Consider the following 23,338-nt stretch of genomic DNA (forward strand, 5'->3'; position numbering starts at 1 on the left):
AAAAATAAATCATTAAATGCATTCCCCTCCGACTTTCATTCCTACCTCCTTTTCTTCCCATGCCGTTTTAACCTTTCCTCCTCATATATGTTGAACCGCACCGGTGATAATGGACAACCCTGCCTTACACCTCTTCCTAAGACTGCCCATCCGGACTCTCCGCTCCTCACTGGCACCTGAGCAGTCTGAGACATGTACAGGTTGCGGATTAGCCTCCCGTCCCTCCAATCTATTCCTATTTTCCGCAATTTACTCATTAGTTTAGACCTAAAATATCTATATTTCCTAGTTCCATCTCTCGCTTTATATCCTCCAATTTTCCTGTCCTCAACATTGTCCCAATATTCCCAGTTCCTATTCTAACTAAATGGTCTTCTTCTTCTGCTTCTTCTGCCCTGCTGCTGTCGGCTTTCCCTTGAAAGGGTTTCGTGGGATGACGACCGCGGAAGCCTTGCCTTCCCTGCTGCCGGGCGCGACACACGGCCGATTTGGCCGAGACCCGTAGTTGCCAAATTCTCTGTAGTATCCATCATTTAAATCTTAGGAATGATAATTAAGGTGGTTTCCCGTAGCCTTCCGCAAAAGTGTTTTTAACGTGACGCCATCACTCAATAGCCGCCCCCTGGGGTCAGACGACTTTGTAGCCGCTTCGCCGAGGAATAGACGTTGCCTGGACTATCCATGTCTGACTCTTAACCTTTGAACTATCTGCCATAGGTGATTCTTCCAGGAGCAATCGTCAATATTAATGGCATTTAATGTTTTATTTTATTTCTTCGCTGATTTTTTATTTGACTTATTCACTGCTGTACCATCCAAATGTTAATATATTTCTCAGCGAGCTTTGCAAAGTTTTCTTTCCCTAATCCTGCGCTCTTGTCTCGCCCTCATCTATCCTGTTTGATCATCCTCGCGCAGATGTCTCCATAAATCTTTCTCTCACATTCGCTGCCCTCTCTCCAATCAAGTGACCAGTGAATATTATGAAAGAGTGAGTCTCTTCTTTCGGGTGACCTTTTTTTTCCTTTTACTTGTGTTATTTTGTGTATGTGTGTGAGATCATTCATTTTTGCTGTATCTCTCTCCGTGTCGCTGCAGTTTGAGGAGTGGACATGAAAATGAACGAGACCAAATATCGAGAACTCTCGCCGACCGAACGGGTGTCACATAGTCTCTCGAATCGGCTGCTGAGGTCAAAGGTCACGAATCCCCTTCCTCAAAGCCTTTCTCCGGTCTCTCCGTCTCCGCAAACCCGACGTCCTTCGCAACGAGCAAACCCTGACTTCGAGTGTCTTCGGGGACAATGATGATCGCGTATGATTCTGCAAGCCGCAGGGTACAAATGACATTGCCATCGATTTGCGTCACTAAATCTATTTTCGCCCCCGACACCCTTCCCGCCCTCGGTACGTTCTCTCGCTTTGCGATTCCTCCTCCGATCCTCCAATTGAGGCCTTCCCTTCCCTTCGAATGATCACGCACGAATCCAAGGCACGCCCTCTCCACTCCAAGGGGCTTCAAGAAATGTTTCTGCTTTTACGAGGTCGCGCTTCAAATTTGGAACTTACAGCGCAAATAATTAAGCTTGCAGATTTTGGGGTCTGTAGGGGTTCACTCTCACCCCAGCGCTCGCACTCTTGCGGATCCGAGTCATCCAGGGTGGTCGCAATTTTTTGTAGTTAGTGCATGACTCTGTTTATTTTAATGCGTGTGGAGGTATATCAGTTAAGTGCACGGAAGTATACCCTATTGCTTGCCAAAAAAAGAATCCTTTTAATTTCAAATATTGTATTTTACGGCTATTTGGTCGTATTCCGATATGATTACGAGGGAGAAGTGATTTAGAAGAAATATTTATCGCCTTTTACATAGAGTGAAAATATGGAAACTTATGGGTGTGGTATTTTAACAAATTGGAAATCCAAATATCATAAATGAAATAAAATATCCTAAGAGAATGGTATAAACAGCATTTAAATAGGCGTTTCCTCTCCTCAAGCAAGACGTGGCCCAACTGGAGGCCTTATAGGAAAATAGAAGTTGTGAGCATGACCGTCAAAACGAGGCGGCGGGGGGCGTGCGGGGGCACGCGCGAGCCACCGAAGGGCGCCGGCGGAATCGATGGGCGCAATGCAAGAATCAAACGGGTCGAAGCGGGACTCTCCTCACCTTTGGCGGGAAAGGCGGACGAAAGCAGGTCAGGTGCTGTGCCGGCCCTGGATTCCATCCGTTTCCGCAGGCGAGGGCCCAGCCACGCATTCCTTCGCCCGTGACAGCGTCGGATTGCGAGACTGGGCGGGTACTCCCACGGCGCCACCTCGCGGTGCACTCCGTTCATCGGGCCCCCCCCGGGGTAATCGGGGGCCTCCCGCGGAGGCAATGTTGGCGACTGGCGCCAATGCTCGTGGTGCCGGCGCTCCGCTGACTCACGCCCCCGCCCAAACAGTTTCGCTCATTTGTAGGATTTTCAACCCATTTCTGCGATAACTACTGTATCGTTTTCTTCCGCTATTTTGGTTTCATCTCAGGTAACATATTTCATGCAATTGATGTTAAATTGAAATTGGGATTTACTCTAAGACTTCATATTATTTTGTTCGCATCTCATTATTTTGTCAATTATTTTGTTCCCATCTCATCAAACAACAGTTTTGTTCACTCTATAGTTGAGTATCAATCTATTGTATGCATGGGAAAAAATGAGGACATGTCGAAAGAAATAGTCACCTTTATTCTCTTCATCCGACGCCTAATCAGCCGTGGCAACCTATAACGAGCGACAGGCGACTCTCACTGCATTTGCGGCCCGATGCATGTTTACATTTAAATCTCTTACCGGAAATTAATTTAAAAATGCAAAAATCCCCTCGGATACTCATTACAGGCATTTGATAGAATGCTTTTAAGAAAAACTGGATGTTAATCCATTTATTGATTTCGTATTTTTCTGGTGATTGTTCTTTGTTCGCCGTAATAACTCGAATTTATTCGGTTAAAAATTAAAATGCGGATTACACTTTACAAACTACCTGCTGACACATACAAAAACGGAAATAACCCACGTAAATATAACATCGTGCGTATTTTTCAATTCCAAATACTCCCTCGCTGATTGACGCGCGATTCCTTGCCAGTACAGGTTCCGTGAGGACTGGGTTGCCCAGGAGGTGGAAGCCGCGGACCGGGTTTAGCTCTGGGATGGCTGACCACTCCTAGCTTCTGGATGACCGGAGATGCATTTCTGGCACCATATCTTTCAGTGGAATAAGACGCGCGGATATCGGAATCACTCGCACGCTCTCCGCCCACGCCCGACGGGGCGAAGTTCACGGGCGCATGCCCCGCCCGCTGCCTCCGGGTCGTATGCCTTCCCTCGGCGGCCCCTCCTCCTCCGGCTTGGCCTTCTTCGACCTATTACGCCACAGAATACAACGCTCCATCCGACACGGCACGGCCAGCCCTCCCGCCGCCCGAGGGAGTGGCAGGGGGTGGGTCCCCCCTCCTAGATCCCCTCCCCCGGGGATCCATCACCCCTCGCCGCTGGAAGAGGGGAGTGCGCGCTCGACTCCGTCAGTCCCCCTCACTGGGTCTCAGTCCTGAGAGAGAGAGAGGGGGTGAAGGACACCAGGCCTCTGACCCCGTCGCGTCCCTCGTCATCCCCTCCGCCGGTGGTGGGGATCCCTCAGTGGCCTGTTGCCAGACACCCGGGGGTCGTCCTTTCGTGGGGGGCTAACGATGAGAGGGCCAGGCAGACCCTACCCACCGCCGAGCCACGAGTGTGCGTGTTCCCGCCGCGCCAGTTCCTTCGCGGGAAGGGAGAGGCCGTGGGCTAGGCACGCTCTTGATTCGCCTCTTCGCGTGTCCCGCACCAGTCCTTCACCCCGAGGGAAAGAGGGTCCCACCCGCCGCTTGAGGGCCGCACGGCAATCGACGACCCATCAATTTGACCTCCAGCCCGTCGGTGCCAGCCTGCGAGTGATCGCCCGACGGCATTGACCACCGGACCCATTGGCCCACCGTGCGAGGACGGACGGCCATCCAATCAAAGCGCTCTGCAGTGTAGGAGACGCCCCCCGTGGAAGGCCCCCTCCGGCCTCACGCGGAACTACGAAGCTCGTTCGATCCCAAGGGCCACCTGTCGCGTGCCCGTGAGGGACGGGGCTTCGATCCCGGTTCTACGGCCCCCGTCGAGGGGTGTTGACCCTCCCCCGCCCCGAGTTGACATTTGAGAGAAGGGCGCCTTGCCCTTTCACCGCCCCCGGACGCAGCGGGCGAAGGACGGGGGGTTGCGGGAGACGGCGATGTGCATGGACGGACGACGCTCGAGTGAGCAGCGAGCGTCGAGGCGGCGTCGCCCGTCGTCCGTCGGGCCTCGCCTCCGGGCCGCAAAGCCCGTGTTCCCCTTTCGCTCGTTCGGGCCGGGGTGAGGGGCGGTCGGAGGAGGCAGGCGCAGGCGCCCCCGGGCACATACTTCCGCATATTTACGCGGCATTACCTCGCCCTTCCCCGCGGCCTCCAAGTGGGTCACCTCTGTCGTCCGCGGGGCGGACCCGTAATCATTCAGCCAGGAGTGGATCTCCGTGGTGTTCGAGGACATCCTCATTAGCCCCCCTCGGCCACGTGTGTCCCTCGGTGATCCGAACGTTCGGGTTCGGAAAGGAAAAGTGAACGGCCTGTCGTATCAGACCAATTGCTCTCCCGAGAACGGAAATGCCAACGGTGAATTTATGCAACGTTCACGCAGAAGACAGTTTGCAGTGAGTGATTAATGATATCTTGGTCAGCTCAATCGATCGCTTTGTCTCGAGGGAGGCGAATGCGCTTCCGGTGAGGGTCGCGCAGAGGAGGTTGTCAAAGGGACTCTAATCCTGGAGGCCAAAATTCCAGCTTGACGTAATACTATCCACATGTGCGTGTCGGCAACATTCGTAGATTAGATTAGTCGACGGTCCCTCAAAAATCATTAGCGAACAATAAGGACTTCTGAGACGTCATCGGCTAGTTTTATTCTTACTGCCTCCAGATATAGCAGCCCCCCGGAAGAACATAGAAATGTCGCCGAGTGAGGTAAAATTGACGTAATGGGAGATAAAAGTCGTCTCTCGGGCGCGAAGTTGAATCTCACGTCGGTCGAACGGGAAGGGAGGCGTGTCTCAGCGGGGGGTCGCGTGCGGGACCCTGTCCCCCGAAGTGGGCCGCGAGGCGCGTGAGGCTGGTTTGCGCCCCGTGCGCAGCCACGCGCCCTCGACCGGGGGCGGCGCCGTGGCGATCGATCCCCCTTCGCCCGCCATCGATCTCGTCTTAGCCGGCGGGCGGGATACATATGTACACGCTCCCGGCACACGCACGTACATGATCCGAGACGGGTGGCTGGATAAGAAAGAGGCCGGGAGGCAATTTTGTGTGCTTGCAAGAGAGGAAGTCTCTCCAGCCATCATTCTCCACCCCTCATCGCGCGCGCACACACTCACTCATTCACCACGCACGCACGCGCGTTTACGCTCGTACTTCGCCCCCTCCCTTACGTGCGGGCAGTCGAAACGCCCCTCAGATGTTCCTTGCTTTCAATCCTAACCGCTCTCATCCCAACCCTCTTGAAATGTGAGCCCCCCTCGAGGAGGACGCCCTTAAGTACACACATCTCAATCGAAGGTATAAGGGCCCTCGCATCTCCCTTGAATCCCTCTTCGCGCCCGAGCCCTGCCGCTTTATCGCGCCGCCCCCTCCGATGTCCTTGCCGGGCCATTTCCCCATAACTCGCGGCGGGCGCTGCTGATATTTCTGATTGCGATACATTCCTCTTCTGCCTTTCTCCGCGGGGAACCTCCGATCTCATTCTCTCTTGGTCACATCCGACACTTGGGCGGGGTTCTTTTGTTCCAATCTTCCGACAGGTGGTTGACGATCTACAGGTGGCGAAAAAACCCTAATGTTTGTCCCTCTTCCTATTTCTATTTTCGTTCCCCGAAAATAGTTCCGCGTGACGTGTGACGACTCCCTAATCACGAGGCACTCGAGTTCACTCCCGCGCAGTGGAGTGGCCGGAGTGGATGGGCCCCATGGGACCGCCTCCGGCACGCGACGGGGGGGCGGCGGGCCAAGTGGTGGTGCCCGGACCGGGGCGCCTCCGGCCGACGTCGGCTGCCACTCCAGTGGCGCTCGGTTAGCATCCCCACCTTCGGTTGAATGCCCGCGGCTGCAGTCGAGGGCGGGAGGTCGAAGGGTATGCCTCGCGACAGGGAGGGTGCGTCGAGAGGTCATGCGAATGCGCGGCCGCCCCTGCGCGAGGGGGATCGGCAGGGTCCTTGGGCCCTGGAAGCGATTCGCATCTCTAGCCCCTGCAATAATGACTGATAAAAGCTAATACTGTTAGCCACAATAATGGTTATTATCAATATATTTACTCCAATAAGAGACGAGGAATAGTCGGTCGCTGTCCACTTGATTTTTCTACGTTCTGATTGGTCGTTCTCTCCCTCTCAGCGTCCCTCTCTTTCTCGTTGCCTTCTCTCGAATGTTGATCAATCTATCGAAACTGTTGATGCTGTTAATCTTCGTTGTGACGAGAGCTGTCGGGTAACGCTATATTTTTATATATTCTGATATGATTAGGTGTCTCGACGATATATTTATTTACTCACAGAATAATACTGACAAAGGTTTGAGAAATGAATAATAGTTCTAGTTTCTACGGCGTCTTTTGAAAATCTCTCTTTTTGCTATCGGACTTCAACGAGTCCCTTTTTTGTGAGAGAGAGAGAGAGAGCCCGCGCGAGAGCACGGGAAAAGACGTCCTCTCTCCTCTCTCTTCCTCTCTCTTTTCTACCTTTTTCGGGAAGCCATTCCCTTTTTTTACTCTTGTGACGCGTGGATGAGGAGCGTATCCACTTGGGCCCGCGTCAATTGGCTCTTGTGCCTCGCCACCTGTTCGCGGCAGAGAAGAGGAGGTAGGCGACGCAGAAGAGGAGGTAGGCTGATGGCGGGGCGGGCCCCCATCGAGGCCCTAGACTCGTGAGTGAGGGAGCGAAGGCCCTGACCGCACCAGAAGGGCGTCCCGTAGAGCGCGGCGGGCAACCGCGGTGCGAGCGTGTGCATTCGGAAGAAGAGAGTGGAGTGGCAGTGCTCGGAGTGCGCATGGGGCCCCGGCGGCGGGCCCCGACGCCCCCCCTCTGGGAGCCCGGTCCCGAGAGGGCAGGGAGAGGGCCCGGCGATCCGCTCCTCGCTAGTTGAGCGCCGGGGGCCGCGGGGCGTGGATGGCCCGTCCGGCCGCCGACGTGTCGCTGGCAATGGGGGAGGAGGCCCCGGGGACGCCGCCCCTGGAGGACCCCACCCCCCACGAGGACTTCATCTTGCTGAGCGTGCTCAAGTCCCCCGTGTGCGAGGAGGAGCGGCTGGTTGGCCCGGCGCCTCCGCTGCCCCACCAGGACGACCCCGAGCCCCGGGAGGAGGACAAGTTCGTGTTTTTCGGGCTGCGGAAGCTGCAGCAGCGCCTGGCGGGCCAGGGTCGGCCGCGGCGGGCCCCCACGCCAATCAGGGGCCGCCGCTCGGGAGGGGCGCACTCGGGGGGGGGCGGCCCGGAGTGGGACGACGGAGCGTCGACGACGAGCAGTGAAGGGGCGGAGGGGGCAGAGGGGGCGGAGGAGGGGGCCGCAGGCGACAGCGACGAGGAGGAGAGAGCCCGAGAGGAAAAGCGGCCGGGCCCGCCCGGGGTGCCCGACCCCTACTATCCCATCTACCTGCCTATGGACCAGGCATTCAAGGCCAAGTACGTGTTCCATCACAAGAGGGCGGGCCGCACACGGACTCTCCAGGAGAGGGCGTATCTGTTTCTGGAACATCCCGTCGGCTGGATCTGCTTCGTGTACCACTTCGCCGTGTGAGTAGCAACTGACCACCGCCCCTCTGGAGTCGGTCGTTGGGGGGTGTTGTTGTCAAAACCAGCAGACGTAAAGCCTTTGAAAGCATGCTCAAGATCTAATCCGGGGAGCATTCCCGTTCCCAGTGGTGGGGTGGGGTGGGGGGGGGGGTTGGAATCGTTCGCACGGGCGGGATATTTAATTTTTCTAATTAGGAAGGTTGCGCGAGCATTCCACAGCCGTGTAAACTCGTCAGGGAATACTGGCGTTGCGATTCCCATTTCCCATCGTATTTTATTTGAAATGCGTGTATTGAATGAATGCAGAAAATGCGTGCTCAATGGCGATATTTACTTCGACAAAACCCTCATCCCTTCGACTACGTCACATTGCATTTTTGCCCGCATTTTGTCCGTCGTCATAACAGCACCCAATCAGGAAGGCTTCCTTCACTCTTGGAAAAGTTAGAGTGAGCTTCATGTCTTTCAAAGGCTCTCTATCCGGATCGGTCCTTTCTGGCTAATTTATTTGGCTCAAAGGAAGTTCCCCGGGAATCGAAAACCAGTATTTTTTGTCTGTCGAGTATATGTTATTTACTTTGAGAAATACCTCTCCATTCGCAAAATCGGTATCACAGCCATCCTTATGCTATTCTTTAGCACGAAACTTCGCGTTCTTTTTTACAAATGCAGAAAACTTGGGAGTGAATACTGCACCATGGTGCTCAGAGTATGCCTGTATGTTGGATTGAATGATTCCATGCTCCCTCGGTCCCAGTTGGCCCATCGGGAGTAGCCAGGGAGAGGAAGCCCCCCCCCCCTGTTGTTGTCCCAATTGAATTGGAATACCATTCTTGATTCCGGTGAAATGCTCTTCAGTGTAAACAAACATTTTTTATTTGCGGTCGCCGAAAGTCAACCAAAAGCGTCGTTTTCTTTGTTGTTTGGCCCCTCTGTGAGTGTTCATCTCTCGTTAAAAGCCACTAAAGTAAAAGTTACTTTAACGAATGTTGCCATGCATTTAGTTCATACTTGTAACTTTCGGACTATTTAAAATATGTACAGGTGTTTGTTCTCCGACTATGGTGACCAGAGGGACACGCGAGTCCGCGGTTCTGGCGTTTTGCATCAGACTTCAGCAGGGGCACCAGGGGGTGTCACGTGGCGGCGGCATTCCTTATGGCAGGCCACTCGATGACCGCGGAGCGGACTCAACTCTCCTGAACCAACCCCTAAATAACCTCCCCTTGAATATGAGTTTATTTATTTGTTTTATTAATTTATATATACCCCGCAAGCCACCGTCAGGGTGTGTGGCAGGGGGTGAATACACACCAGAATTATTTTACCCGAACATGGCCCTACCGCGGTCGAACAATGTTATCTTGATCCCCAATCGTTCGGGGAAAAAATGACATCTTAAATCTATCCATTCTACCCAAAATGTTTCTAATTTACTAGCATGATCTCTCCTACCGTAGTACGATGGGGGTGATGATACATTTTCAACATCACCACTGCTAAAGAGACCTCCTTCCAATTAATGCAAGAGATTTAATCTGTAATTTAACCTTCGCTCCGTGAGTGATTCCCAACGTGGCTGCTCTAATATTTTGAACCCGCTACTAAGTTTATCAGAACAATTGGAAATGAAAAATAGTAACTTTGTGATTCCACTGAAAAATGAAGATGAAGTTGAACGTCGAAACCCGTGTCGTCTTGTAATAAAATGTTTTCAGTGGAATCACAAAGTTACTATTTTTCATTTCCAATATGAAACGATTCCATAAAGTTACACTGGAAACCATCAATTATTATCAGAACAACGTTTTAAAAATCTATCTCCTCTGAGCTGCACGCGATCCCGTTCGGCAATCACGGCAAGAGTTGGCTCCTCGGATCCCTTCTTCCCTTGCCTCGCATCCGGAGTGGGGACGGGGCACATCACATCACTACCTTACTCGGATTCGAAACGGCTCGTACGTTCACGTGGATAATGCCCCTCCTCTTGATGGACAAATTCCTTATTCTCGATCAATTATGAAATAAAGTTTTCATCTTTCCGTATATTTCCCGGGCATTTATCCAGCGAACGAGTCCCAAAGCAGAAGGGTTAGGTGACGGAGTCCCGAGCCGATAGAGAGAGAGAGTGGATGGGCGGGAGGGAATGCCCCAGGGCGAACGCGAGTCGCAATTACGAGGCCACCCCCCCCCCCACGCGAAACATCCACCATTTGAATTATCATGCAAATGCTATCCGTCGATTTCCCATCTTAATTTCCCTCGTGAAAAGATTCATACATTAAAAAACGTTTTGCGCTAGAAAGTTTTGGCCGCGAGGCAATGGTTGAGGGGTCATCAAGCACCGAAGTTATATTATTATGCCGAGCGGCTTAAAAATGCCCAGTGACGTCGAGAGGAAACATTATTTTTCTCTTCAACCTTTCCGTCGTGATTGTTTCTGGGGGCGGGGTCGCCCTTCTGTCAAGACCCTTGTGCTTGGTGTCAGGAAGGCGGCCACCCGAACCCAATCCGATGGCCGCTTGGCGTGTAGTGCACGGTGTCGGTGCCTGGTGTTGGTCGCGAGCGCCACAGGTGGCTTGGCTGGTGGAGCCGCCCATGCCGCAAATGGCTGCGTGCGTGCGTTTTGCGATCTCATTTTATCATTTTAACTCGATGCAGGTTATTTTCGAGGATTTTCCCTCCGTGCAATGGCCTGATTGGTTCGGATCAAATTCGGATTGCCGTGCCATCGGACGCTCACTCCCGAAGCCCCTGAAGCGCATTTAAGGGCTGGTGCGTGCGGGAGATAGGATTCATAACACATGCGACCGGAACGGAACTTTTTTATGCATGAAATTCTGAACTTATGAGAAGAAATATGTCATTATGGTCTGAAAATGTATCAACTATCCCAATGTACATGGGGTTTATTACATTTGTCAAATATTAGTGGATTTGGTGCATTAAATTCTTTTGTTTTACGTCAAAATTTTCCTTAAGTTGATGACCACAGTTGTCTGCAGCGATATCTTGGTGGAATTCGTGTTCGCTGCACTTGGGCGTTTGATCGGAAGGTGGCGGGTGCACCGATGACGGCGACTCCACTCCAATGTATCAGCCGTGCAAGTTCAATTCTTAATAGATCGTAAGTGTCAATGGGAAATTAGTGTGATGTATAGGATGCATAAAAATTTCCTTGAATGAAAAACACAGCTATCAACCCAAAGATCGGTTTGATTACATCAAATACATAACTTCAGAATCTGCTCTGTGCAGGCGGGACGGTATGCTGATTCGTGTTCCACTGAATCGGGAGTTATCATAATGCCTTCATATCCGGCCAGTTGGAATGATTATATCGCCGGCAAAAGGCAGATATTCCGATCCATCATCCCTCGTGGCACAAATGAGTTTCGGCTCCGCAGTTCACCCCTCTATTCTATTTCCATCATCTCTCCCACTGAGTACTGAAGTGCCAATCCCCGCCAAAATGATTTTCGAATCGAAGTCCAGGTCTAACGACCCCATCCGTCTCACCTCCACACTACTAGTGGAATGGCGAGTTACGTGGCAATCCTCACATCCCCATGATCCCCCTCCTCTCCCTAATCCCCCTCCTCCCCCTTCTTCCTCCTCGCGCGCTCGCCATCAATTACGCCTCCGCATTGCTCGCTGAGACTTCTTTGTTTTCGGCCCAACTAACATATCAATGTTTACGTAATCCTCCGCTAATTCCTTTCAGCCGCAGCGATGGCGTAAAAAACCAAAATATGAATAACTACACCGCAAAAACTAAATTATTATTGAAGAAGAATCACTCCTTTACTCAATGTCCAGTGAATCCAGTTTTGGTGCAGTCAACAATAATATCCTATAATAATAATAACAGCCGAAGAGTCAAAGTCACTGGCAACCGTGCGATTAAATCACTATCATTGGCAACTGTGCGTACGTGTAATCCGTGTGGATGGACCGAATGAGGAGCCGAGGGCGGAGATGGCGGCTCCTCTCCGCGCCGTCCAATGCGAGCGGCGGTGGACATTGCACGCGACACTAATTTTCGGATTGATTCAGTGGATGGCGCTGCAGTCCACCCGACTGATATGTATTCATTCAATGGAGTCAATTCGCAAGAAAGTGACGGCGTGGGAAAGTGACGAAATGTGGTCGCCGAGCGATGGAGTCACTCCGTAGAACGCGATCGCTAATCCTTTCTGAATCGGGGGAGAACCTCCTCCGGTCGCCGCATGGTTCCTCGTGATTCGTGACTCGAGGGAGGGAGGGAGGGGGGAGTGTGTCAATCGGTGGTGGCACCCTTCTCCTGCGCCGGCGGTGCCGTTACTGTGTGGAGTGTGGCGAAAGGGTGGAAAGGCCTCTGCAGGGATTCCACGGCTGACGTAAACCTTTAAAAATAGCCGAACGTGGCCACGTGCGTGTGTGTCGTCGCGTCCGCACCCGCGGGAGGGGTGCGGAGAGGAGTGCGGAGAGGGGTGCAGATTGGGGTAAGGGGGATTGTGGGTTTGAAATGTGTGCGCTGTGGTGGGGGGGTGTTTTGTGTCACACAATGTGGTGTAATAATTCTGGAGGGTCATTGAATTCGGGCGCTACACGCCACAGAACATCACGCTAAATTACAGTCATGTAAGGCCACGACATTTTTACGAGTAATCTCGGATCCCTATGCGTGTGAGCCGAAAGCAAAGCAGCAGTCCACTGTGTGGGTCTTCCAAGACGAGCCAAATCCGACAAAAGTGATTCGTGCACGAAGCACGTCGAAGCAAATGATCGCATGTTTCTTCGAAATGACCGGACATGCGGCAACCGTACCAATGTTAGAGCAACGTAAAACCGGGAATTCTGAATGGTACAAGAGCATTTGTTTGCCGGAAGTGCTTGGTAATAAATACGGAGAAAGAAGCGGCAACGAAGGATCATTCTTCATCATGACAATTGGCAAGCTCTAGCACATCGACCGAAACAACTAGTACCTATTTGACTGGCCAAAATGTCGGGTTGATGGTTCATCCACCGTATAGCCCTGTTTTAGCCGTAAATGGCTTCTTATTATTCCCTTTAATCAAGAAAAAATTGCGTGGCCATTGTTTTTCGGCGCCTGAAGAAGCCGTAGGTGCATTCAAAAACCATGTTTTGAATGTACATAAATCGGAGTGGAAAAAGTCTCACGAAAATTGGTTCGAGTGCTTGCTAAAGTGTACTCATTATAATGGAGAATACTTTGAAAAACAGTTAAGGCATTTTAAACCATAAATTACTGTCTTTTTGTAATAAGGCTGAAATTATAAATAGCAACCCTCACAGTTAGATAAAAAGAGGGTTTATATTTTGCTTTTTGGCGATGTCCCGTTGGGTCGAGTGACCTTTTTTTCGATTGGCATCGGACGACGGCTTCTCTAGATGTCGATGGTGAGGGTGCGGAGGAAAGCGATGCGGGCGGGAAGGAAAATTTATGCGACGGTTGCGAAGGAGCATTGCTTTTGGGAATAATTTCGTGGAACGCAGAAAGAATGAATGCAAGGCATGATGAAAGGAGATTGACTTTTGGAGGGTGGGTGAGGGTAGAGAGGAGGAGGGTGTGGGTGAAAGTTGGAGAAATATATATCGCATTCTGCGATATATTTCCGCGATTTATCAAACAGCCTCCTCTCAATCGAAAAAGCACTTCTTCCTTTAAAATAATTCGCTTCCATATTCGATGGCGTACTCTGCCTTTCTTGCTCCCTTGTCTGCTTATCTCGTTCCCCGTCCCCCGACGACGTCACACTGTCCACAATACTTATGCTTTCGGCTCCCTTCCCTCTTGGTGCGTTGCTGCCACTCTCCCTCACGCAGTCACCACCCTATTCCGTCTCAGTTTTCCCAGGGCCGCCGTCTCCGGACGTTCTCGAAGTCACCTTCCCCCTGGTCGACGCGAGAGGTGGAGTATCTCTCGTCGTCCCTCCCTTCCGCATGCCACTGTGGGTTTCAATATACCCAATATTGATTTTCATGTTTCACCCTGGAAGTATTTTCGTTTCCATGGCATACGGGGATGACTCCGACTTCCATGTTCATTCTGCAGTCGCTGCGTTGTTTCGTCTGCGGAACACGTCGCCGGTGACTCCTTCCCCGGTCGCCATCGATTCCTGTGCGGTTGATTTTTCTCTGTCATCTCTTCCGAGGAAGTGCAGAACGAAGCCGAGCCGATATGTCACATTCTTGGCCGAGATCTTTCTTTAGCGTGGGTTTAACCCCTTTCTCCCTTTTCGATCTCTCGCCGGCGATTCGCTTCCGGTGGTGATTCCAGATTATTTTCCTCTCATCGAATCCACCATTCCTGCTGTTTGAGCGTCTTGTACCGCTCCTCGATGTCGTCTGGGAACTCCACCTACGCAATGGAATGCGTGCTCTTTTCGATTAGACTTCTACCATTCGTATGTGCGTAGGAGTAATGTGGTGGTCTATAGGGTGCGTTCCAAAAGTAATGCAATTTATTTGAAAGCAATTTATTGAACAGATTTGCACAAACACTAAAAATGCTTCAAAGCACTGTCCTTGGACCTCTACACATTTTTTCCAGCGACTCTGCCATGACGTATACGTGCCCTGGAAGGCGTCTTCAGGGACCTATCACAAGGTCTTCGTCACGGCTGATTGGATCTCTTCTATGGACGAAGAACGGGTTCCTTTCAGGGATGCCTAAATGCGAGGGAACAAAAATAAGTCTGATGGGGCAACGTCAGAACTACAGTGGAGGGGGTGCAGCGTTAGCACCCGGTGTTTGGCCAAGAACTCGCGGACCCGTAGCGGGTTGTGGCAAACGCCTTGGGCACCAGCTTGGCGCACACTTTCCTCATCACTAAATCTTCAGTAACAGTGCGTAAAGCAACAGTAGATGACAAGCTCAGTTCATTGACATCCATCTTGATATTTTATTAAAGGTCAGCGTCCAACAATTGTCTAACACGAGCCACATTGTTGTCGGTTTTGCTGGTTGACGGCCGTTGACAGAGCATTGTTCGTCGTAAACCTCTTCCCGGCCCTCCTTAAAGGCCTTTAACCACCTCGGACCTTGTGAGTAGCACAGAGCAGAGTCCTTGTAAGCCTCATGAATCTTTCTGTTAGTCTCCTCAAGAGATATTTTCCGTTTAGCACAAAATTTACCGATCACGTAACGTTGCTCGATTGCTGAGATCATTTTTTTCGTGACACGGATGGCGCACAGAGGTTTCGCCAGATAAACGCCTCCTCTATTGCCTCCAAACACAGCAATCTCTTGGATAAATTCTTTATTTTATCCATTTTAGCATCCCTCCCACCCTCTGACCCTCCACTGATACTCAGCAATAAAGTAGGCGTTAATCTGGCTCCTGGATTCCTGGAATTACCCCGGTCTTAATGATAGACATTAATTCACCCGATCTTCAAATATTTTCATTCCCCCTCCGCTCCCAACACCTTGGATGCTATTCCGCATATCTGAAAATCTTTTTCCCACCTTCCCTTTTCATCCAAAGTTTCCAACCCCTTCTGTTATAACCATTCCCGCAAGTCCTTCTTTCTCTCCTTCAGAAAGGTGGCTTTTACAACCGAAAATTCGAAAACTAATGAGTTTGTATTCTTTTTTGAGTTTCTGTTCCCTAGTGCTAATTTCATATGCATTATATATATATAGATATATCCCTCCCCTGGACTACAACATTACGTAGTGGAAGGGCTTGCGCGTTCCGATGACCCCTAGAGCTGTGCTGGCGGGAGTAATAATAATTGCTCCTGGTAGGGTCACCCATGCCAAAAAGGTCGAAGAATAGGAGCCAGACGAAAGGTAGTCCACCCAGCCTCTTCCTCAGTGAGGCGGCTGCAATGGCGTCTGACCCCAGAGGGGCGGCCTATAAGTGATGGTGTCACATTAAAAACGCTATTGAGGAAGGCAACGGGAAACCACATCAATTATCATTCCCACGATAAATATCATGGTCACTACAGAGATTTTGAGTCCTAGCAACTATGGGGCTCGTCCCAATCGGCCGTGTGTCGTGCCCGGCAGTGGGGGAGGCAAGGCTTCCGCGGTTGTCATCCGACGAAACCTTTGCAAGGAAAAACCAGCAGCAGCAGGACAGAAGATGCAGGAGAAGAAGACGAAATTAGTTAGGATAGGAACGTAGAATGTTAGGGCAATGATGAGGACAGGGAAATTGGAGAATGTTAAGCGAGAGATGAAAAGGGGAAATATAGATATTTTAGGTCTATGCGAGGTGAGATGGAAGGATAGAGGGGATTACTGGAGTCATAATTATAGAATAATACACAGCGGCGGGGACGAGAGCCAACGAGGGGTTGCCATAGTATTAAATGAAGAGGTAGGAAGAAGCATAGTAAACATAAAGGAGGTAACGGATAGAATACTACCGTGAAGATAAAAGCAGAACCGACGAACTTAGTTATTATTCAGGTATACATGCCACCGAGCAACCATAAGGAAGAAGAGGTCGATAGGATATACGATCAGTTAGAGGACATAGTCGCGTGTGTTCCTGCAGGGAAAATTTTGTAGTGATGGGGGATTGGAATACGACGGTAGGCGAAGGAAGAGATGGTGATGAGGCCGGGGACTACGGTTTAGGCACGAGGAATGACCGCGGGGAGAAACAGCTGAGTTCTGCAGGAGACAGGGGTTAGTCATCACCAACACTTGGTTTAGACACCACAAAAGATGCAGGTATACATGGAGAATGCCAGGTGACTCAGAAAGGTATCAGCTAGATTATATTCTGGTTAGACAGAGGTTTTAGAACAGTGTGATAAATTCGGACAGCTTTCCGGGAGCGGATGCGGACTCTGACCACAATTTAGTTGGTATAAAATGTAGTGTCTGTTTCGAAAAGATAAGGAAGGGGCGGCGGGTTATAAGATGGAACGTAGAAGCATTAAATGGAAAAATGGAAAAGGAAGGAGTACCAACAGGCTGGGGAGGAAATCATGGAAGATTGTAAAAAGCTGAGTACTATCGAAGAAAAATGGGAAAGTATCAAGAAAGGGTTATCTTAAGCTGCAAAATACACTATTGGAACCGTTAACGCGAAAAGGACTAGGAAACCATGGATCACGGATGAGATGAGTACAAAGATGGATGACTAGAGAAAATGAAAGAATGTGAACACGGAGTTGGGCAAAATGAAAAACAAAGAGTCGAACAATAAAGTTAGGCGGGCAACAAATAAAGCAAAGGAAGCATGGTGGAAGACGCAGCGCGAGGACATTGGAAGTCGGCCGACGAAGGGCGAAATTGATGCGCTGTCCGGTAAAGTTAAATCTTTATCGGGAAGTAAGTAAGGAAAATATATGCTAGCAGTTAGAGATAAGGCGGGTAAGATAATAGTTAACACAGGAAAGATCCAAGAGAGATGGAGGGAATATGTAAAAGAACTGTATAGTAAAGAACTTAGACCAACAAAGTTAGGCATAGAAAAGGAACATGACGTAGAGAAGGATAGCTTAGGTTCAGGCATACTCGACGAGGAGAAGGCATTAAGGGAGAAGAAGCTATATAAGGCCGTGGGGGTTGATAACATTCCTGCGGAAGTACTGAAATGTTTACGCAAATGTGGTAGGAGGACGCTGTATGGGCTGATTTGTATTATCTATGAGGAAGGACTCAGGCCGGAAGACTTTGTGAAATCAGTTTTAATGTCTATTACGAAAAAGGTAACGGCTACGTCATGTGAGGACTACAGGACAATAATTTTCATATCCCCCGCAGCTAAAGTTATTCTCAGGATCATAAAACAAAGGATAGGGAGTAGGGTAAATGATTGCTTCGTGGATGAACAGTTTGGGTTTAGGAAGGGGGGAGGCACACATGATGCCATTGCCGTAATTAGATTATTAATCGAGATGAATATTGAACACAACCAGGAGGCATTTGCCTGTTTCATAGATTTCGAAAAAGCATTTGATAGATTGAATTTGGAAAAACTAATGAGTACATTGAAGAAAATAGGAATTGATTGGAGGGAAAGGAAGCTAATCCGCAACCTGTACATCTCTCAGACTGCTCAGGTGCGAGTGGGGAACGGGGAGTCTGGTTGGGCAGTGTTAGGAAGAGGTGTAAGCAGGCCCATTATCACCGTTGCTCTTCAACCAGTATGTAGAGGAAATGATTATAGAGGCATGGAAAGAATTGGAGGTAGGAATGAAAGTCGGCAGGGAATCCATAAAATCAGTTAGTTTTGCTGATGACCAAGCTTTAGTTTGTCAGTGAGCCAAGGGGTCGCAAGCATTGCTTAGTGAATTTGAAATTCAGTGCGACAGATATGGGATGAGAACCAACATTAAAAAAAAAAGTTAAGCGATTTTCCCAAAAGAAAAAGGCTAAGCTCAATATTAATATAGTAGGGCAAAAAGCTAAATATTAACTTAGGAGGGCAAAAACTAGAGCAGGTAAAACAGTGTACGTATCTCGGCAGTGTTTTGGACCAACACGGTCAAAGTAGTAGGAACGTAAGGAGAAGAATTGCGCTAGGCAAAGAGGCTTTTTCAAGGAGGAGGGTGTTGATGACAGGGCCGTTGAGTAAGGATATTAAAAAAAGACTCATAAAAACTTTGATATGGAGCATAGCTATGTGTGGCGCAAAAACGTGGCCATTGAAGCAGGAGGATAGACGTAGATTGGAGGCTTTTGAAATGTGGTTGTGGAAAAGAATGGAGAAGGTGAAATGGACCGAGAAGAAAGTGAATGAGGAAGTGTTTGGTATGGTGGGCGAAGAGAGGGGTGTGTTGGGAGAAATCCTATTGAGGCAGGAAAAGTGGATGAAGGGGCTACTGGCCGGCAGCGGGATGTTGAAGATTGTAATAGAGAGGAGAATGTTAGGCAAACGAGGAAAGGGAAGGAACAGGATAGGGATGTTGGACGGGAATAAGGGAGGAAGAAAGTACTCAGAGATGAAGAGGGAGCTGATATTGAGTAGGATGATGGCTTTTGTGTTTAGTTAGGAGACACAATTTTTTTTTGGGAGATTTGTCCATTCAAAAACCTACCTTAACCGGTAGATTACCTTATAGTAATAAATAATATATGTATGTTTATAATAATATATATTTATATGTATGGTTGTGTATATATACCCAAACATTGCCTGAGAACTAGTTTACACTCAGATATCTATGATATTTTTCCACCACCTACTTTTTAATCATTTCCTATACCCATTTAACCAAGTTTTCCGCCGTATTGTGCATGAATAGCGTGTGACATAACACGATCTATGACCCATTATGTAGATGTATATGTGCCCCGTAAGCCGCCGCTAGGGCTTGTTGCGGGAGAAATTGCCACCAGTCATACAGAAGATATTTGGATTTTACGGCCAAATTGCAAATAAATTGAAGTGATCTGTGCTAACGTAAAAGCGAAATAAAATTTTAATGGACGCTAAAATCAACGCTCTGCCCCTAAATTCCAGTGATAATTCCGAAATGATGTTGAAAGTCAGGTTGATCAGGCATTGCTCTTGTCCTCCGTTGGCCGCCTGCTGGGTAGTTCTCTGCAATGCATCGTCCCCCCCCACTCCTTGGAGACTTTGATGGCGATCAGGGTTGGGGATGAGCCATCCGCCATTTTAGCATGTCGGTGAGCGCGAGTGCGGAGGGAGTGGCGGAATGGTGAAGCGAAGGTTTCTCCTCCGCCGCAGATCTAAAAGCGATCCACAAGTGCACAGTGGTTAGCGAGAGAGGGAGGGAGACTTATTCGCGTCTCCGTGTTTGCGCCCACGTGTGCACTTGGGAGCGCGGGAGCCTTCGATTGGGACCACGGGCCCAGGCTCTCCAAACACTTTCGCGGCCTCCCTAAGCAGTGTTGCTCGCCGACAGCTTTGTCTTCCGATTGGAGACGAAAATAGGTGGCATTATGAAGTATAAAATACGAATCGATCTCGGAAACGCAAGGCGATGTATTGGAATACTTCGCGTTGAAAAGAGCCGTATTTTTGGCATGCAAATGTCTTGCTAACCGAACTTTTCCCGCTCCACAAGTGAAATTTAATTCTAAAAAATCATGACATGCGTCCGTAAAAACTTGATTAAGGCCGAGTCTTAAAGAAAACCCTTCGGTCGAACGTGAATTGGAGTTCCCTGATTACTTGCCCCCCCTCGTGTCGCCGCATTGGCCGAAGCAGCTCAAGCCGTATTGATCTTGGTTGATTGTTGCGCCCCCCCTTTCACTGTGGCACGCAACAGCCTTCACAGGTGGCTCAATGAATTCCTCGGGCTCTATCGGACTTCAAAATTGCGACGAGAACTTCTCTCTTTCGGAAATATTTCCATTTGCATGTTTCCGCGATGCCCCCGGTTTCGCCTTCGCTTGGTCTGTTCCAAAATATCGCGAACTTTTTAATGACTTGATTAACGTGGGGAAAAAGCGCCGAGGATCTAAAAAAATGAAAACTACGTAACATAATGAATGAGGACGGAATAAACTAGAACAAGTGTTGCACGTCACGTACCTGAACAGTATTTTAGAGAAAAGGGAGCATACACAAGGTCTGTTCAAAAATTTCCCAAAATTTGATAAAACACTTCACTAACAAATAATTCTAGTCTCCTTCCCAACGTATACACTTATTTAAACGGTGTTCCCACTTTTTAACAGTCCTGGAACGCTTCCTCCGGAATGCTCATAAGCTCCTCTGTCGAATTTTTCTCTAACTCTGGAATGGTGGCAAATCTTTTTCCTTTGAGCGTGGTTATTAGTTAGGGGAACAGGAAAGGGCCTGATGAGTAGGTTGGGTCTTATTTTTGGCTGAAAACGCACGAGTTCTGAGAGTTGAATGAGTTGGAGCATTGAGTTGTTGAAAAAAGCACTAATCGCTCCTCCAAAATTTGGGCGGTTTTCACCTGATTCTCTCTCTCTTAAGGCGTTTCATACTCCCGAGGTAGTTCTCCGTGTTGACTTTGTGGCCTTTAGGTAGCTATTCGTGATGCATAATCTTCTTTGCATCGAAAATATGGTCAGCATCACCTTGACATTCGAGCGAACTTGTCGCGCTTTTTTGGGGATATTTCCCCAATCCAATGTGAAGATTGACTGCACTCTTTTTTTGATGTCATAACCATGAGCTCATAACTCATTGCCTGTTGTGTTCATAGCACAAGGCTATCGAGATTCCACACACTTCTTCAAGTTCCCTGACAGTCAAATGCCGATTTGCATGTACGTAATCGTTATCGTTAACTTTCTCGATGTGGAGGTCATCATTTGACGTTGATGGTGTTCCGGAACGCTCGTCGTCCCCCACTGATTGCCGCCCCTATTTGAACCAATTAAACCACTCATAACACGCGGTACATTTCATAGGGCCCTCACAATAAGCATTAGTAATCAACTCAAAAGTTTCCGTGAAGGATTTGCGGAGTTTCACGCAGAATGTCACAGAACGACGTTGCTCCTTCAAAAAGCTAAAATCCGCGGATTCAGTTTTTCGCCGCGCTCTACCAACGTCCCTTCATTACATATCACTTCATAAATAACCGTAACTAATCAACAAAACTAGATGCCTACAAAATGGTTGAAGGCCGTTATTCTGGAATTAGCGTGGACATAACGTCTCCAAGCGAATTAAAAAACAACCAACTGGGGGCGTAGTATTAAGAAGTAAGGGAACCTTTTGAGCAGTCTTCGTATTCGAGAATTAACTTCGCACCTGCATCCCAATATGACGTTGATTATATTTTAATCTTGCCTCGGTAGGGTTGCACGTCGAGAGGTGGACGAATAGATTGGTGAAACCTCAAAACTTGATTTGGGTAAGAGGTTGAACGCATTTTCAGAAAGCCACATTCGCCAGAAAGAATTTCGCCCTCTTCGTTATTCTCAGAATTAAATTTTTACTACATCTACATCTACATAATACCCCGCAAGCCGCCGCAAGGGCGTGTGGCGGGGGGTGTTAGGTCACCAACCGTAAAAAAGAAAAATACCACATGCAAAAAAAACAACACGGAAAATAACACCCACAGCAGCGCAGACACTCATGCAAAAATCCCTTCATCCAATACTCATGCAAACACATAAACCGCAAAACAACTAAAAAACTGCACCCCATGATGCAGCACGAAAGCCATCCTACAACACGGAAGCCAGGACACAACAAGCAAGAAATTGAAACATCACTACCACATGAAAATGCACCACGAAACACTCTACCCCCAAAGAGTCTCTAAATGGCAGGGAATGCGACCCAACGTTGCAGGTAGCAGGAATTTGCCCCCGCGGAGAGGGACGAGGGATTGAAAGGGAGACTTAAAAACAGATGAACGGAACACGAATGAGGTCATTCGGAAAGAATGGGTTATTATAGCAAAACACATAAGGTTAGTGGAAGAGCATGTATTTAAATACAACTAATTATTTTTTAGACGCTGAGGGTGGCAAGTGGAATTTTTGCTATCTATAACCCTGCAGTTGCTATCCCGTATTGTCCGTGGGAAGAAGGAGTCCTTGAGTCGGCTAGTTCTGGCATCTATTTCCCGAATTTTATATGCATGATCCAAGCGACTAATGTATGTAGGAGTACGAATAATTTGCGAGACCTCGGTGCTGAAACATGCGGATCTAAATTTATTTAATAATTTCAATCTTGCATTGAATCGTCTCTCAGCCAATGATTCCCACCCCAACACATGTAGAACTTACTGTTCTACATGTAGTCTTCGCACTCTTCCTAATTTAAATGAGTAAAAATATTCCAGTCAAATAGGGACGTCGCGAATACTACGAATCAACTCATAATTTTGTTCCCTTCCGCGTTTCCCTACTCCTTTAAATAGTTTTCAGGGATTTTATCAAGCCCCGCAGTCTTATTTGATTTCACTTCCTTAAAAGCCCTTTCTACCTTGCAAATAAGTATGCCTGGATCTAAGCTATCCCTATCAACGTCGTATTCTATTCTATGCCTAAAATTTCGCAAGTCTCTACCACACCGAAGCTCTATGTGTTCTTTTCATTCCTGAAACCGTCATGGTTCAATTAATATCTTACCCTAGCTTGCTTTAGAGTGACGAGTTCCGTCTTCCCATTCTCGCTCCCTTACATTATACTTCCATCTTTCTTTGCGGAGCACACACTTCACCAGACCTCTGTACAATCTCCACATTCTTGCACTGCACCAGGCTTCAACCATTGCTCCCTTAGTTTCTTGTCTAATTTTATATTTATATATCTGCACACCTAATCTATTAAACTATCTGATAACGTTATTTGATTTATATCTTCTCGTTCATAAAACATGGCTGCGTTGACCTATACACATATATTGTTCCGATATTATGACTTGCGTCTTCCGAAATTCATTTTTTGACTTTCCCATATTTCCTCCGGCGTGATGGTGTATACGTAGCCCGCCTCCCTCTCATCACTCATGTTTTTCCCAATTCCTCCTGGTACTCGTTGTTGTTCGACGCGGTTAACGTTTCTACATAACATTCCCT

At 48.8% G+C, this 23,338-nt stretch overlaps 1 protein-coding gene across 3 annotated transcripts in view; it reads left to right on the forward strand.

Annotated features, from left to right (window-relative positions):
• Positions 1–23,338, forward strand: part of LOC139688526 (potassium voltage-gated channel subfamily KQT member 1-like) — a 311,370-nt gene that overhangs the window by 205,499 nt on the left and 82,533 nt on the right. The window contains exon 1 of one of the 3 annotated variants that reach the window (XM_071586045.1): positions 7,710–7,876. The exons of the other annotated variants lie outside the window; for them this stretch is intronic. Within the exon in view, the coding sequence (XP_071442146.1) occupies positions 7,743–7,876 (134 nt within the window). The 5' untranslated portion in view covers positions 7,710–7,742. Of the gene's footprint in view, positions 1–7,709; positions 7,877–23,338 lie in introns of those variants that run through there. 3 annotated transcript variants of the gene reach the window in all.

This window comes from Hetaerina americana, unplaced genomic scaffold, assembly GCF_022747635.1.
Source record: "Hetaerina americana unplaced genomic scaffold, ioHetAmer1.1.p SCAF_20, whole genome shotgun sequence".
NCBI lineage: Eukaryota > Metazoa > Arthropoda > Insecta > Odonata > Calopterygidae > Hetaerina > Hetaerina americana.